The 16,192-nt window shown below is 37.7% G+C and overlaps 1 protein-coding gene across 1 annotated transcript in view; it reads left to right on the forward strand.

Moving 5' to 3' along the window:
* The window catches only part of POLR2B (RNA polymerase II subunit B), a 63,738-nt gene that overhangs the window by 28,881 nt on the left and 18,665 nt on the right, over positions 1-16,192 (forward strand). Inside the window, exons 8-16 of the mRNA XM_036334994.1 lie at positions 1,413-1,609; positions 1,786-1,905; positions 3,773-3,959; positions 7,205-7,348; positions 7,584-7,723; positions 7,824-7,935; positions 11,825-11,979; positions 12,704-12,902; positions 13,230-13,398. Of these exons, the coding sequence (XP_036190887.1) occupies positions 1,413-1,609; positions 1,786-1,905; positions 3,773-3,959; positions 7,205-7,348; positions 7,584-7,723; positions 7,824-7,935; positions 11,825-11,979; positions 12,704-12,902; positions 13,230-13,398 (1,423 nt within the window). The remainder of the gene's footprint in view (positions 1-1,412; positions 1,610-1,785; positions 1,906-3,772; positions 3,960-7,204; positions 7,349-7,583; positions 7,724-7,823; positions 7,936-11,824; positions 11,980-12,703; positions 12,903-13,229; positions 13,399-16,192) is intronic.

Raw genomic sequence — 16,192 nt, forward strand, 5'->3', positions numbered from 1 at the left:
AATACTTAACTTATAAGTATTTAAGTGTTTAAAAGAAAAGATATTACATGTTATCTTTTATCCAAAAGGCATCCCAAATGATTCAAATTGGATTAAGACAGTATTCAAACTGGAATTTTCTTAGTAAAGTGAGAGACCTGATTTGCTTTATGTATATTGTCGTTTTGAAAAAACTGTTTGTTCCTATAGCTCCTATGAAGTATAAGTCAAATTTTACAAGTCTGTGAGTCAAGCATGCACTGTGCCAAAGTGTTTAATTTTTTCTTCTGAAAACACATTATTATCATTAATACCTTTTTCCAAATCCATATTAACCTTAAGAAAACAGTTTCATAAGAACAACAATTTACTTTAAAAAGGTTATTTTCGTTTATCATACTGTGGCCTCACTTTGACTGGTTTACCTGACCTTTTTTCTGTTCTTTGATTCTGTAATTGGAATTTGGATGCTTAAATTTGTGAATCAGTGATAATTAGACATAGGGAGTCAAAGGTGGGAAAGACTTGTCAGTATATGTGATAGGATTTAAAATGTATTTACAGGGGTCAAAGTTATGAAATGTTACCCCTCATTTCTCATGCTCATTGTTGTGTAAAATTGGAACTTAAGAATGTTAGAACTAGAGTGAAATTTAGATGTTATTTTATCTAGTCTCTTTGTAGATGAGGAAACTTATTACTTGGCTGCTCAGATACCAGAGGTGTGGAATGTAGGTCTCCCTAAGAATGTGTCTTTATTATCTTTTACAAAAAACTGAGTGGTTTTATTTGTAGGATAAAGACCTCTTAAACCAATTTTTTTGTTTTGTTTTTAAACATATTTTTATTGATTTCAGAGAGATAGGGAGGGGGATAGAGAGAGAGAAACATTGATGAAAGAGAAACATCTTCAATTGACTCTGCCTGCATGCCCCCTACTGGGGACTGAGCCCCCAGCCCAGGCATGTGCCCTGACCAGGAATCAAATTGGTTTCCTCTTGGTTTATGGGTCTGTACTCAACGTCTGAAACATACTGGCTGGGCCCTTATAAACCAAGGTTTAAAACCAATCTGGCCCATTTATTTTTAGGGTAGTAAATTTTGATTTGACTATTAAACTACTCTAAATTAATTTTAGATATTTGGAAGGGGCTTGTTTTGCCATTACTTATTAAAATATTAAAAATAAACACTATTTTTATAATGGAATTATTTGTATTTTTCTGGAAAGTGCTGATTAATGGATTTTGTTAGAGATCTAGATATCTAAAGTGTCTTCAAGGTCTAAGATTTTTTTATTCCTTGATTTTCTAAAAATATTTGCATAATCAATTAGGTTCATCGGGATAGTTAACATCTTATAAATTGACAGATAACTTATTTTTGAGGTGAAAGTGTGAATTTTAAAGTAACTTATTTAAATTATCTGATAGGTTAAACCTTCTCTCGATGAAGCTTTTGTCATCCAAGAACAGAATGTTGCACTAAATTTCATTGGCTCAAGAGGGGCAAAGCCTGGTGTCACTAAAGAGAAAAGAATTAAATATGCAAAAGAAGTCTTACAGAAAGAAATGCTCCCTCACGTTGGTGTCAGTGATTTTTGTGAGACCAAAAAAGCTTATTTCTTGGGGTATGTTAAATTTCATTGTTTTAAGTTCTTTGCAAAATATGTATTTGAGATGAAGCTTTCCCTAAAGCCCAAAATGTCAAACATGATGTTTTTAATAAATAAATTTTTTAAAAATCCCAAAACCATGTGTTTTCTTTTTCTCACTTTTATTTTTGTTTTATTTTGTTTTCTTAAAGGTATATGGTGCATAGGTTACTTCTAGCAGCTTTGGGTAGAAGAGAATTAGATGACAGAGATCACTATGGAAACAAAAGATTGGATCTTGCTGGACCACTACTTGCATTCTTATTTAGAGGGTAAGGAATTATAAGATGACATTATTAAAAGTAGAGAGATTTCACTTGAGATTGGCATTGTACGTGGAAGTGCTAAACTATCATTCATATTGGGTGCATGTGAAGTTAAGTATGTTCTCTTTGCCCCTTGCCCAGATTTAGTTTTTCTTCATGTCTAAGAATTTTAAGTTTGTGAGGACAATTTATTATAGTCCTCGCTTATTACATTTTCTCTGTTCCTCTGATAGTTTTGCAAGGCATTTGAAAAAGCTTAATTACTGCTTTCAATTTTTGAAGGCTGATATTAGAACTTTTGTTATTCCTGTTTTGTATTTTATAAAAACACAAAGGCTACAGGGAACTCTATCAAAATAATTAGCAGTGGTTGTCTCACAGTATTGGGGTCATATGTGATTTCTATTTTATTGTAAATGTTTTTATACTTGCCATAATGAACATACATTTTTATAATTAGAACTGGTCCGAATGTAGTGAGTTATCACAAACAACTGTACACAGTCTGTTACAGATTGAAAGCCTCCTTCTATAATTAGAAACAAGTTATTTTAAAAATAAAATATGTAGACAATTTAATAAAAATAAGATGTTAGCAATGTTTTATATATGTTCTGTTATTTAGTGTGTTGCAGATTAGTATTTGTTATCATCCCACTAAAGAACCTCTTGACACTCTGCCCCCCCAATGGCTCTCCCCATATATGCTTATGTTCTGTATGTACACCTATGATCCTATCTAATAATAGAGAAACATGGTAATTGACCACACCTTCGGTATGCCGTCCATTGGCTAATCAGCGCGATATGCAAATTAACTGCCAACAAAGATGGCTAATTTGCATATTGCAGGCAGGGCGGGCCAGCGTGAGCCGCCATCCGGGCTCCCCTGTGCCGCCTAAGCCCCGCCCCCAGTGGGGACCCCTGTGTGCGGCCCCGGCGGCAGGACACTGTGGCCGTGATTGGAAAGCCAGGCCACAGGCAAGGTGGCACCCCGGGACCCAGGAGCCGTCCTGACTGTGGCTAAGAATTTTAAGTTTGTGAGGACAATTTATTATAGTCCTCGCTTATTACATTTTCTCTATTCCTCTGGTAGTTTTGCAAGGCATTTGCAGGGTCCCGGCATCCCGGGACCCAGGAGCCGCCTTGCCTGCGGCCCGTGATCGTGATTGTGATTGGAAAGTCGGCCGCAAGCAAGGTGGCCCCCTGGAACCCAGGAGCGGGCCGGTAAGGTCTGCAGGCGAAGCAGCGATCAAGCTATGAGGGGGAGGAAGGAGCTATAGGAGCAGCTCTGGCTGGAGACTGAAGACTCCCGCAGTAGCAAGGAGCAAAGACTGAAGTCTCCAGCCGCAGCGAAGACTGTGTCCAGAGTGAAGATGGAAGGCAGTGGCCAGAGTGAAGGTCTGGGTCCCGGGTGCAAGAGGAAAACTGGTGCTGGCAGCCAGGAGAAAGAAGGCCTATTGCACGAATCTTCATGCAGCAGGCCTCTGGTTTATACATAAAAAGAGTAATAACCTCTCTCTCTCTCTCTCTCTCTCTTTCTAGATCAGCGGTTCTCAACCTGTGGGTTGCGACCCCTTTTTGGGTCGAACGACCCTTTTATAGGGGTCGCCTAAGATCATCGGAAAACACATATAATTACATATTGTTTTTGTGATTAATCACTATGCTTTAATTATGTTCAATTTGTAACAATGAAATTGGGGGTCACCTCAACATGAGGAACTGTATTAAAAGGTCGCTGCATTAGGAAGGTTGAGAACCACTGCTCTAGACCAACCACTTTTTGTCTCCTTATGGGCAATATTGTCCCTGTTGAGAATGTATGCTGTAGACCTTCACATGTTTAAAACAGTACCATTTTATTTGGCAGCATGTTTAAGAATTTGCTTAAAGAAGTACGGATCTATGCACAGAAGTTTATTGATCGAGGAAAGGATTTTAACTTGGAGTTGGCAATTAAAACAAGGATTATATCTGATGGCCTAAAATACTCTTTAGCTACTGGAAACTGGGGTGACCAAAAGAAAGCTCATCAAGCCAGAGCTGGAGTATCTCAGGTAAAGATGTCGACTATGATTACAGGTCTGATTGCAAAATGTTATGGGACTAGCAGAGTCTTTTATTCATTGAATATAAATTATTTTGCTTTTTCCCCCACACTTGGTCAGATGTAAGAGCATTGGAAACTTGAATTATGAAAATGAAATTTTTCTTTTTCTTTAAGCCTTTATTGTTAAAAGTATTACATATGTCCCCCTTTTTCCCATTGACCCCTTCTAGCCCACCTTTATTCCCCCAGAAATTTTTCTTAAATTAGCTTCTACTATTACTAATAGAGACTTAAAGTTTTGGCATGCATCAAAATAGTTAATTAGAGTAGCCAGTTGGAAGGTGAGATAGTCTATGTTAGTGAAATTTTTATGTCTTAAAAGTTTCATATTAGAAGTTGAGGAAAATATAACACTGATTTCTAACACTGATTTCTTTGTTGGCGGGTCATATGTACAGGGACTGCAATAGCTACTCTTAGATGGAATTATGGGGGAATGTTTCACAAGGCACTTTAATTTTTTTCTATTTATTTTTCATAGAAGATTGAAAATCTATATATGTCTAGCTTTATGGAACTTTTTCTTTTGGATCTTGGCCTCTGCCTTTTTTTTTTTTTTTTTTTTTTTTTTTTTTTTTTTTTTTTAACTAGCCTGTATCACCTGGTTAATTTGGCATTCAAACACCAACTTCAAGTGCTTGATTCCTAGAAACCCAGAGGCTCTGAGAAATTCTGGGAAGCTTTCCAATAGCAACGTTAAATTTCTAGTTCCTTTTAATTTAGTGAGGATTTATTGAGTATACTTGGTGTTTGTGATGCTGGATTCACAACCATGAATGAGATGCTATTCTAGCTCTCAAGGAGCTCACCATCTATCAGAGGAGACAGAGTCATCTGTACACAGCTCACTAGGCTGGGGGCTGCACTAGTGAGTTGCAGTTCAGTTCAGTGGATGGTTATTGGAACTGTTGATGAGCCAGGCACTGTGCAACACACGGAAGTTGCACAGATGAGTAAAACATGATTTCTGATCTGCAGCAATTTACCATCTGTACTCATAGATAGATGTAAACAGATAGTTACAACATGGTACAGTAAGTATTTTAATGAAGGATGTGCACAACCACTCTGGGAATGCTGCAGAAAAGCACTTAATGCAGCTTGAGAGGGTGAAAAGTCTTTCTCTGGCAAGTAACACCCAGCTGAATCTTGGAGGGTAATTGGGAAATAGTCCAAGCCTGGGAGGAGTGGAGAACCAGTGGCTCACAAGAAACTGGGAGAAAATTTCTTGATACCCTGAAGAAAGGGATGGAGAAAGGAAAGAGTGTATGTAGGAGGAGCTAGAGCAGTCTAAGACTTTCAACTCAAAGTGGGAGAATTAGGAAGATGGTGTTGGAGAGGGGAGCTGGGAATAGCTCATTGAAGGGATAGTTGATATGTTTAATTTTTGATTTTTAGGTAGAGTCCCAGTAATTGGCAGTGTGGAGAAAAGATTTGAGAAGGTTACCCTTGGTGGCAGGAAGATTGTTGCAACAGGCTTAGTGAGAAATAACTAGGGCCTTGACTAGACTATCTTGTAGATGGAGACAAATGTGAGAAATGTTTAGGAAGTGCATTTTGTAAGATTTGTGATTGATTAGCTAAGTGTGGCTTGGTGGTTGGATGTCAACCTATGAACCAGGGGGTCATGGTTCAGTTCCAGGTCAGGGTGTGTGCCAGGGTTGCAGGTCGGTCCCCAGTGTAGGGGGTGACTGGTCAGTGATTCTCTCTTATCATTGATGTTTCAGTCTCTCTTCCTCTCTGAAATCAATAACAAATATATTGAAAAAAGAGAAGTCCATAAAGTACAGAAAAGAGAACAGTTCTTCCTGGAAATGGGTCAGGTGGCTTTTGTAGAGGTGGTAACATTTCAGCCAGCACAGTAGAATGGGGAAGTGCATTTCATTCTGTGGCAATAGCATGGACAAAGGTGTGGACGTAAGAGGGTTTTTGGCAATATTGATGAGTTTAGGAGTTTGGGAGACTGGTAGGAGAAGGTCGTTTGGAACTTTGTTGAGAAGAACTTTAATGTTATGCTCCTCTCTAGTAGGTGGGGAGCTGTTTTAAAATTGTGTAAATGGGTGAGAGATGTGAACATGTCTGTGTTTTAATCTGTAACTGAGGAGGATAGTTCGGAGGGGACATTGCAGGGACTTGTGAGGTGTTGGCAGTAGTATAGGTAAGAGGTAAGGGGCCAGTGTGTTTCTGAGACATTGGGACTGGAGGGATTTGGTTTCTGAGAAAATTTGAAAATAGAATTGTCAGGATATGTTTATTGGTGTGTGATGCCAGGAAGTCAGAGGGAAGACTATTTTGAGATTTCTGGATTGGAAGATTAAGGGAAGGATGATGCCATCAACCATGAGGGGAGACTTAGGAAGAAGAAGGAGGTTTGGGTTGTTGTAGGGCTAGGGAAGATGGTGATTTGTTATTGGGTATATTGAGCTTCTATTACTTACTCTGTATGCATCTAAATGTTACCTTATAATAGTGATGGCGAACCTATGACACGTGTGTCAGAGGTGACACGCAAACTCATTTTTTTGGTTGATTTTTCTTTCTTAAATGGCATTTAAGTATATAAGAGAAATATCAAAAATATAAATCTTTGTTTTACTATGGTTGCAAATATCAAAAAATTTCTATATGTAACACAGCACCAGAGTTAAGTTAGGGATTTTCAAAATGCTGGCATGCCGACCTCAAAAGGTTCGCCATCACTGCTAAGCATTACCTTGCTTAATATCGTGTAAATTTTGAATCTCCGTATTGGATTTGGGGGTCTCAGGTTGGATTAGGGATATCTGCTATGGTCAAAGGAATGTGAGTTGATAGCATTTAACACTTACTGAGTGCATGATGTATGCCAAGTACTGTTTTAGGTATTGGGATGCAACAGAGAATAAAACAAAAAATCCCTACCCTTGTGGAACTAATGACCTAGTGGTTGGAGACAGACCATAAAGAAAACATTTATGTGGTATGGTGGTATGTTGAACTGTATATTAAATATTTACCATTCCTGTTTAAGTTACGAAAGTTATGGGGTAAACAAGATTATCCAGGGAAAGGTGGAGAAAGGAGGGATGGGGTCAGTTTGCCGCTCAGTGGATTATCTGTAAAAATATGACTTTTCCTCATTCCAGTATTTGCCAAAAATGTGATAGTTTTACAGAAATGCCCCAACTTTAAAGATTTGCCATTGTGTTGTAGGTGTTAAACCGCCTGACGTTTGCATCTACTCTTTCTCACCTGCGTCGTTTAAATTCTCCAATCGGTAGAGATGGCAAGCTGGCAAAACCAAGACAGTTGCATAATACGTTGTGGGGAATGGTGTGTCCTGCTGAGACTCCAGAGGTAATGGATTAAAATTTGTGTTCAGAACAAAGAGTCTGCCAATAATTATGTAGGATGTAATTACTTTCAGAGTGAGTTTTTATGTATCATGTAGTGTGGCTTAGAACTAAGATAATTTTGTTCTTCGAAAGTAGGAGTAAATCCTGAAATCAAATTGAAGGAAAAGTGTCTATGGAAAATAATTTTGGTACTTACGCTAAAGCAGTGTGACTCATACTTCGTTTGTCATTTTAAGGGCCATGCTGTAGGACTTGTGAAGAATTTAGCCCTGATGGCTTATATTTCAGTTGGATCTCAACCTTCTCCAATTCTGGAATTTTTAGAAGAATGGAGTATGGAAAATTTAGAAGAAATTTCTCCTGCAGCTATTGCTGAGTATGTATAGATGTAATTTTTAAAAAAGCTATTATTAATCTTTGGTTATATCTTAATATAGAGTGACTAAACGCAAAACGCTTTTGGTTTTGTATTTCAGTGCAACCAAGATTTTTGTTAATGGCTGCTGGGTTGGAATACATAAAGATCCTGAACAACTTATGAACACTCTAAGGAAATTGCGGCGTCAGATGGACATCATTGTGTCTGAAGTAAGGGTCTTTAATTAAGAGGCCTGGGTCTGTGGGATTTCTAAACAGGGCATAAGGCTAGACAGAAATTATTTTTGTGTTGGCATCTTTCTTTAACTGGTTTCTCTTGCATTGTAAACTACATTGTCAAAAGTGTAGGTAACGTTTTGATCTTAACTCAATAGGTAGCAGGTATTGCTTGCTCTCAGGCTTTAGATATATGCTTCTAAAAATTTGACGTGTAAATTTAAGTTATTAAATTATATTTTAGAACTCAAATTATATTTTAAAGTAAATGACTTTTTTTTGAGGATCTTTTTGTAAGGCCGACAACAATGCTTTTAAAAGGATAATCACATCTGATTCTTTGAATCCAGAAATTCATTCATAAAGAGTGATACACCTCTAATAGATTCTCATATTTAGGTGGGTATTGAAATGTTTTGGGATAAGGATGGATTTAAAAAAAAAATCATTAAAATATAGTATGTGTACTTTATTACTCTCCAAAATAGGACTTTTGATTTTAGTGTACTGTATTAGGGATATGGCTCAGTCATTTGAATCTCCCAAATCTACCCTTGGGCTCTGTCTAGGTCCGTGGTTGGCAAACCGCAGCTCGCGAGCCACATGCGGCTCTTTGGCCCCTTGAGTGTGACCACGAAGTTTCAATCGCACTGTACGTGCACGCCCGCACGTGGTATTTTGTGGAAGAGCCATTCTCAAGGGGCTGCAGTTTGCCGACCACTGGTCTAGGTGAAAGTGGATTTGAAGGGAAACTATAATAAACTTAAGGCAATAGCTGGCCATCTTTCTAACTAGCAAAGCAAAGGGAGTTTGGTTGCTCCAGACTTTCCTCTAGAAAGCAGACACCCTAGGTCAGTCAGTGATGGCGAACCTTTTGAGTTCGGCGTGCCAGCATTTTGAAAAACCCTAACTTAACTCTGGTGCCGTGTCACATATAGAAATTTTTTGATATTTGCAACCATAGTAAAACAAAAACTTATATTTTTGATATGTATTTTATATATTTAAATGCCATTTCACAAAGAAAAATCAACCAAAAAAATGAGTTCATGTGTCCCCTCTGACACTCGTGTCATAGGTTCGCCATCACTGCTCTAGGTTTTGACCCAGGCATTTCACAGCTTGAAGACAGGAAGAGCATGTTTCATTTGAGGGCAGGCAGGGCTAAGAGAAAACCTAGGAACCAAAATTGGTTGTATTTTTATGATTGAGAATTTTGTTAATGCCATATTTTTCTGGGGGGGGGGGGAGGGCCTCCATTACTTTCTGTATTCTCTGAGGTAAAATTAAATTCTTCATGCTGTTTTAGGCCTTCTTATTTTCAGTGGGCCCATTCCTTCAACCTAGAGTATTTCTGCTCCCTTTCTCCCAATGGCTCCTCAAAAACAGGCTGAAGGGAGGAGGGTTGCTTATTATTTTTTTCAGGTAAATCTCACTTATTCTTCAAATCATATATTAACACTCATCTCTTTCAGGATACCTTACCTGACTTCCCAGTTTGACATAGATCAAGACAGACATTTTCTATAAAGGGCCAGATATTAAATATTTCAGGCTTTGTTTACCGTACAGTGTCTGTTGTGTATTCAACCCCGCTGTTGTAGTACAAAGCAGCCACAGATAAAATGGGAACGAATAAAACTTTATTTACAAAAACAGATGGCAGGTGAGGGCAGATTTGGCCTGTAGGCTGTTTCCTGACCCCAACATTAAGATGTCTGACTCACTCAATACACTATTAACTCCTCAGAGACAGGAAACATGTCTTACTGTGACTGTTATTTTCCGCTCCGAGCATGGGGTCTGACATAATAGTAGATCTTTTTTTTTAGTTTTTATTTCAGAGATGAAGGGAGAGGGAAAGAGAGATAGAAATATCAATGGTGAGAGAGAATCATTGATTGGTTGCCTCCCGCACACCCCCTACTGGGGATCGAGCCCGAAACCCAGGCACGTGCCCTTGACTGGAATCAAACCCGGGACCCTTCAGTCTGCAGGCTGACACTCTGTCCACTGAGCCAAACCAGCTAGGGCATATAGTAGACCTTGAAAGTTTGTTGAACATTATAAATGGACCTGTGTCCTTGGAGTAGGCACTTTAGAAGTTGTCTGGTACTTTTTCTTTTCCTTCATATTTTCTGATAACCAGAAGTTCTCATTTTACCCATTTCTAACTTGAATCATCTATTGGGCTTGTTGGGCTTTCCTGTCAGTAGTCCTCTGTATACTACTAAAGAACACCTGTTTCCTTTGGAATGTAAGCTACTGCTTGGCCTTTGGGAGGACACGCTCAATTTATGTCCTCCTGGTAAGCTAATAGAGCTATATTCTAGGAATTCTCTAAGGATTCAAGGCAGTGCATTGAAAGCAAGGTTTTCTCTGGGACTTGAGAATGCCACTCATGATGTTTTGCTCATAGACACAATGTTTCTCCTCAGATTGTTTTCTAAGGACAGGAAGTGGGCTAAGAGCTTGGAACATTTTCTCTTTATTGGCTTTGACTCTAGTTTTGAGGAACTTGATGTTTTTGATAAAGCTTTTATTATTTTTACTATTGTTTTTAAACTGAGTAATCCAGATCTTTTCCTTTCTTAAATAGACCCAATCTTTTCTTTAATAAAAGTATCCAGATGTGATTTCACTTTTTAAAAGTACTTTTATGGAGAAATAGCAATCTATTTTTCTATTTTTAAATTCATTGGCAATTTATTTCATAGTTGACTTACAAGATTATATATTTGATTTAGGCAATTCACTTAAATCTTTTGACTTATTTTTTAATATATGTATGTGTACTTCAAGTTCTGCATTGCTTTTAATAATTATTATGTTCTTTATTGAAAATTTTTGATATTGTTTAGGAATATATTTTTAGCACTATCCAGTAGAAATATAATGTGAGCTACATATTCATTTACAACGTTTTTAGTTGCCATATTATAAAAGTAAAAAACAAGTGAAAATAATTTAAATAGAATATTATTTGACCCGATACATCTAAGACATTAAAATTTCAACATATATTGAAAATGAACATTATTAATAGAAGTTTTTACATTTTTTTTCTGGTACTGCCTTTGAAATCCAGTGTGTGGTTTATTCTTATAGCATATCTCATTCCCCACTGGTCACATTTCAGGAGCTCAGTAGTGACATGTGGCTCGCAATTGACTCCTGCATTGGACGGCTAGATTGTAAGCCAAAATTTGTCTAATAGGTGACTGGAGGGGTCAAGCTTATTCCTGGGAAAGTATTGTCAAGGCAAAGTGATATGAGGCTGGTTATTGAAAGGTTACAGAGCGAAGTATATGTGATTATCAAAGAGGCAAAATAAAACTTGTCATTTACTAGTGTTTGTGATACCTGAAACAGTTTTTTATTTTACTTTATCTTGCATGACATTATTACCAGATGTTGTTCAGGTCTATAATTGCCAAGGTTAGATATTTATCCTTTATAAACTTTTATGTTATAGCTAGACGTTTAATGTATTAAACAATGGTAATCTATTAAGATTTGTCCTATTTTGGACAATGGGTACTCCAGGAATTCATTAGGAGCTTTTTTTTTTTTTTTTTTTTTTTTTTTAAATATATTTTATTGATTTTTTACAGAGAGGAAGGGAGAGAGATAGAGAGCCAGAAACATCGATGAGAGAGAAACATCGATCAGCTGCCTCCTGCAAATCTCCCACTGGAGATGTGCCCGCAACCCAGGCACATGCCCTTGACCGGAATCGAACCTGGGACCTTTCAGTCCGCAGGCCGACGCTCTATCCACTGAGCCAAACCGGTTTCAGCACATTAGGAGCTTTATTGCATTTTTAGCTAAGGCTTAATAGAGAAAATAATAGTCCGTGCGATTTTTGTTTTTTTACATCTAGGTTTCTATGATCAGAGATATTCGAGAGAGGGAGATTCGGATCTATACAGATGCAGGTCGTATTTGTAGACCACTTCTGATTGTGGAAAAACAAAAGCTTCTGTTGAAGAAGAGACATATTGATCAATTGAAAGAGAGAGAATATAACAACTACAGGTAAGTACATTCAGTGAGAAAAAAGTTGAGATATAATTCACATACCATAAAATTAATGATTTTCAAGTATATAGTTCAGTGGTTTTTAGTATATTCACAAGATTGTGCAACCATCACCACTATCTAATTCCAGAATATTTTCATTGACCCAAAAAGAAACTATTCATTAGCAGTGATATTTAATAATAAAAATATATCACTCACCTTTTATTTAATAATAAAAAAAATACATATTTTTTTTTTCAGAGAGGAAGGGAGAGGGAGAGAGAGAGAGAAATATCAATGATGAGAGTGAATCATTGATTGGCTGCCTCCTGCGTGCCCCACACTGGGGATTGAGCCTGAAACCCGGGCATGTCCCCTGACCAGGAATTGAATCCTGACCTCCTGGTTCATAGACCAACACTCAACCACTGAGCCAAGCCAGCTGGGTGACTGATACATTTTTATTATAAAAAAATTCAAACTATGTGCAATAAAAGCCCCACTTGATACTCTCCTGTACTTGTTAACAATTGGGTGTATATTCCTCTGGACCTTAATCAGTGTATTTATATACTAAATCCCTAACCCCCACAAATAATTTCTTTAGAACAAAGCACAACAAGCGTAAAATATGAAACCACAGCCTGTTCTATGCTTTTGGAATACTCATTATTAGGTAGAATGCCTAGTTAGTTAAAAGAGTTCAGGAATTAAGAAAATTAAGAGAATTCTTTTTTAGTTGGCAGGATCTTGTGGCCAGTGGGGTAGTGGAATATATTGATACTCTAGAGGAAGAAACAGTGATGCTGGCAATGACTCCAGATGATTTACAAGAGAAAGAAGTAGCTTACTGTTCCACATATACACACTGTGAAATTCACCCATCAATGATTCTTGGTGTCTGTGCATCTATTATTCCATTTCCTGATCATAACCAGGTTGGTAGCCATTTTTAACTTCTTATTTGTGAGGAATTGGGGGAAGTAGAATAAAAGTTAGAGATTAGTCTGTAGTTCTTAAAGAAAAGCCTTTTAATGAGAGGCTGTGAACTCCTATAGAATCAGCACTTAATTTGCTTATTCTTGTGTTTCACTGTTAGAAGCCATAATTAACTATTCCAAAGGGTCATCACTTATCTTTCAGAACCCCTCCCCCCCACCACCAGAAACTTTACCAATCCTTCTGATTTATGTCATAACCTGTAGAGTCTATTCCTTTAGGAGTAATTACATTTTTATTGATTCTGTTGTCATTTCTACCTTTAGTCTCCTAGAAACACCTACCAGTCAGCTATGGGTAAGCAGGCCATGGGAGTTTATATCACCAACTTTCACGTCCGTATGGATACATTGGCCCATGTTCTCTATTATCCTCAAAAACCGCTTGTGACTACACGGTCTATGGAATATCTGCGATTTAGAGAGCTGCCAGCAGGTATGTTCGGTTCTTTTCTACATCTTTTAAGGTACTGTCATGCTTAAGGTGCTTGGGAAGGTTAATAAAATACATATGACACAGTCTCTTTTTCATAGAATTTATAATGTGGTGGGAAACATGAACACAATTAAATAAAAATGTAAACATGTCAGAAGTGTTATGACGGAAGTATAGGGTCCTTTGGTAGCACAGAGGAAGCAAATGGTGTATTCTTGTTGAAAGTCTAGAGTAGCCGTGGGCAAACTACGGCCCACGGGCTGGGCCCGTTTGAAATGAATAAAACTAAAAAAAAAAAAGACCGTACCCTTTTCTGTAATGATGTTTACTTTGAATTTATATTAGTTCACAAAAACACTCCATCCATGCTTTTGTTCCGGCCCTCCGGTCCAGTTTAAGATCCCATTGTGGCCCTCGAGTCAAAAAGTTTGCCCACCCCTGGTCTAGAGCCAATTTCATGGGGACGGTAGCATTTTAGACTAAAGTTGATGAAAGGATATTTGAATTTGAGAGAAGGTTTCAGCAGGGCCTAGATCCAGGAACACATGAGATCTGGGGACAGTCAGTAGTCGTGTCCTTTTAATATGACTGAAGTGTAAGTGCATGTGAGTAAAGCTTGGTCTCACAGTGTGCAGGAGAGCAGGTTGAATTTCATTTGGAGAATGAAGACCTTTTTGAGCAAGGAAGTAATACAATTAGAATTTTATATTAGGAATATCATGTGGCACTCGTCTGAGAGTAGATCAGAATCAGATACAGTATTAGCACAGAGGTAATTTAGAGGTGTTTGCCTCGGTCTAAGTGAGAAATGGTAAGGTCCTAAAGAAATGAAAAAGACTAAGGGGTGATACATGTTAGAATACACTTGATAGGACTTGTTGACTGGGTGGATATGGAACAATGAAGAGGTGGTTCCTGGCTTGGGTGAGCAAGGAGAGAGAGGTACTATTAATAAAATTGGAGCACAGTAGAAGAAGGAAGAAGTTGTAGAGGTAATATAAATTCAGTTTTTGACATGTTGATTTTGAGTTGCTACCAGAGTATCTAAGAAATGATCTTCCAGTAGTGAGTTGCAAATATGGTTTTAAAGAAAGTCAAATCTAGAGCTGTTAAGTTTTTGATCTATTAATGGTAACTACAGATTACTATGAAATTGCTGAGGTTAAATTCAGAGTTAGAATACAGCCAGAGACAGACAGAACGTTAGGCACCAGGAAAGGAAATGGGGAGAGAGGCTTGAGATGTAGCTGATAAAGAGGAGAATCAGGAGTTTGCCGGAGGAGATTCTCAAGGAGACTGGACAACAGGCAAAAGTGTGCAGAGAAGCTTAGGGCTATGAGAGTGCTGAACATCAAAGGAGACAGCATACGTAGTTCTTTGGCACAGTTGTCTTGTTAGTATTATGAACAGAATTTTGTCTTTGGGGGTAACATTCATTTAATAAAGTGTGCCTTGTAAGTAGTGACTTTAAATGATTAACTACAATAAAGGATCTAACATTTTGATAACAGATTCTCACAAGTTGGAGAATGATTTATTTTTAAAGTCCTCCACAAGGGGTTACTCTTGTCTAGAAAAACAAAATGATAGGTTTCCTACAGTACACTCATATCGTTGGGCTTACAGTGCTGTGTTTTCTTCAACATTTAGATAACTAGTTTCTCTATAACTAGAGAAGAAAAGAAATATAACTAAAGGGTTGGATTTGAAATAAAATGTTCCTTTGGTACTGAGATGAAGTGTTGAGGGCATGGCTGGTAGGAACTATATGCCTTTCAGTTCTGTTATTATTTCATGCTTTAATCATGTTATCTATTTTAAAAGCCTTTATTTTGAGATAATTTCAAACTTAAAGAAAAGTTGTAAGACTAGTACAAATAGCCCCTACATACTCTTCATCCAGATGTCCGAGTTCACATTTACCACATTTGCCGTGTTCTTCCCCTTCCCTCTCCTTCTGAACCATTTGAAGATGAGTTGTAGACATGAAGCCACATCACTCTTTAACTCTTCAGTGTATGTTTCTTAAAACAAGGACGACTCCATAATGCAGTCTTCAAAATCAGGTGGTTAACAACGATACCCATCTAGTCAGCAGTCCCTAATGCAAATGTTGCCAATTGTGCTCTTAATGTCCTGTTTGGGTCTAGGATCTCATTTAGGACTGTGCGTTGCAATAGTTGCATGTCTCTTCTGTCTGCTTAATCTGGAACAGTTTCTTAGTCTTTCCTTGTCTCATGACCTTGATGTTTTTGAAGAGTTGAGGCAAGTTACTTTGTACATTCTCTCTCAAATTGGGTTTGACTGTTTTTTGCCCTCATAATTATATTCAGGTTATGAATTTTTGGCAGAATTAGCATGGGAGCGATGCTGTATTCTTAGTGCATCATATCAGAAGGCCCCATAGTGATTTTAACTTTTATCATGTGGTCAAGATGGTATCTGTCAGGTTTCTCCACTTTTTGTTAAATAAAGTATTTTATATTTTTAGTATGTAATAAGTCTTTTGTGAGGATATACTTTGAGGCAATGTAAATATCCTGTTCCTTGTCCAACTTTCAGCTGTTAGCTTACCATGATTGCTACCAAATGGCGATTTTCTAATTCCATCATTTCTCCCATTTGGAGGCTGAAATTGTTCCAGACTTTCCAGTGGGAGCATCTTCAAGATGACTCCCTCATTATTCTTTTTCTCATTATTCTCTAAGTACTTACTTCCTTACATTTTGCCTCAGCTTGTGCTTTCCTTTCCCTAAATATGGACACAGCTATTTCTCCTTTTAGTAAGGATAGT

Source organism: Myotis myotis, unplaced genomic scaffold, assembly GCF_014108235.1.
Source record: "Myotis myotis isolate mMyoMyo1 unplaced genomic scaffold, mMyoMyo1.p scaffold_m19_p_1, whole genome shotgun sequence".
NCBI classification, from domain to species: Eukaryota; Metazoa; Chordata; class Mammalia; order Chiroptera; family Vespertilionidae; genus Myotis; species Myotis myotis.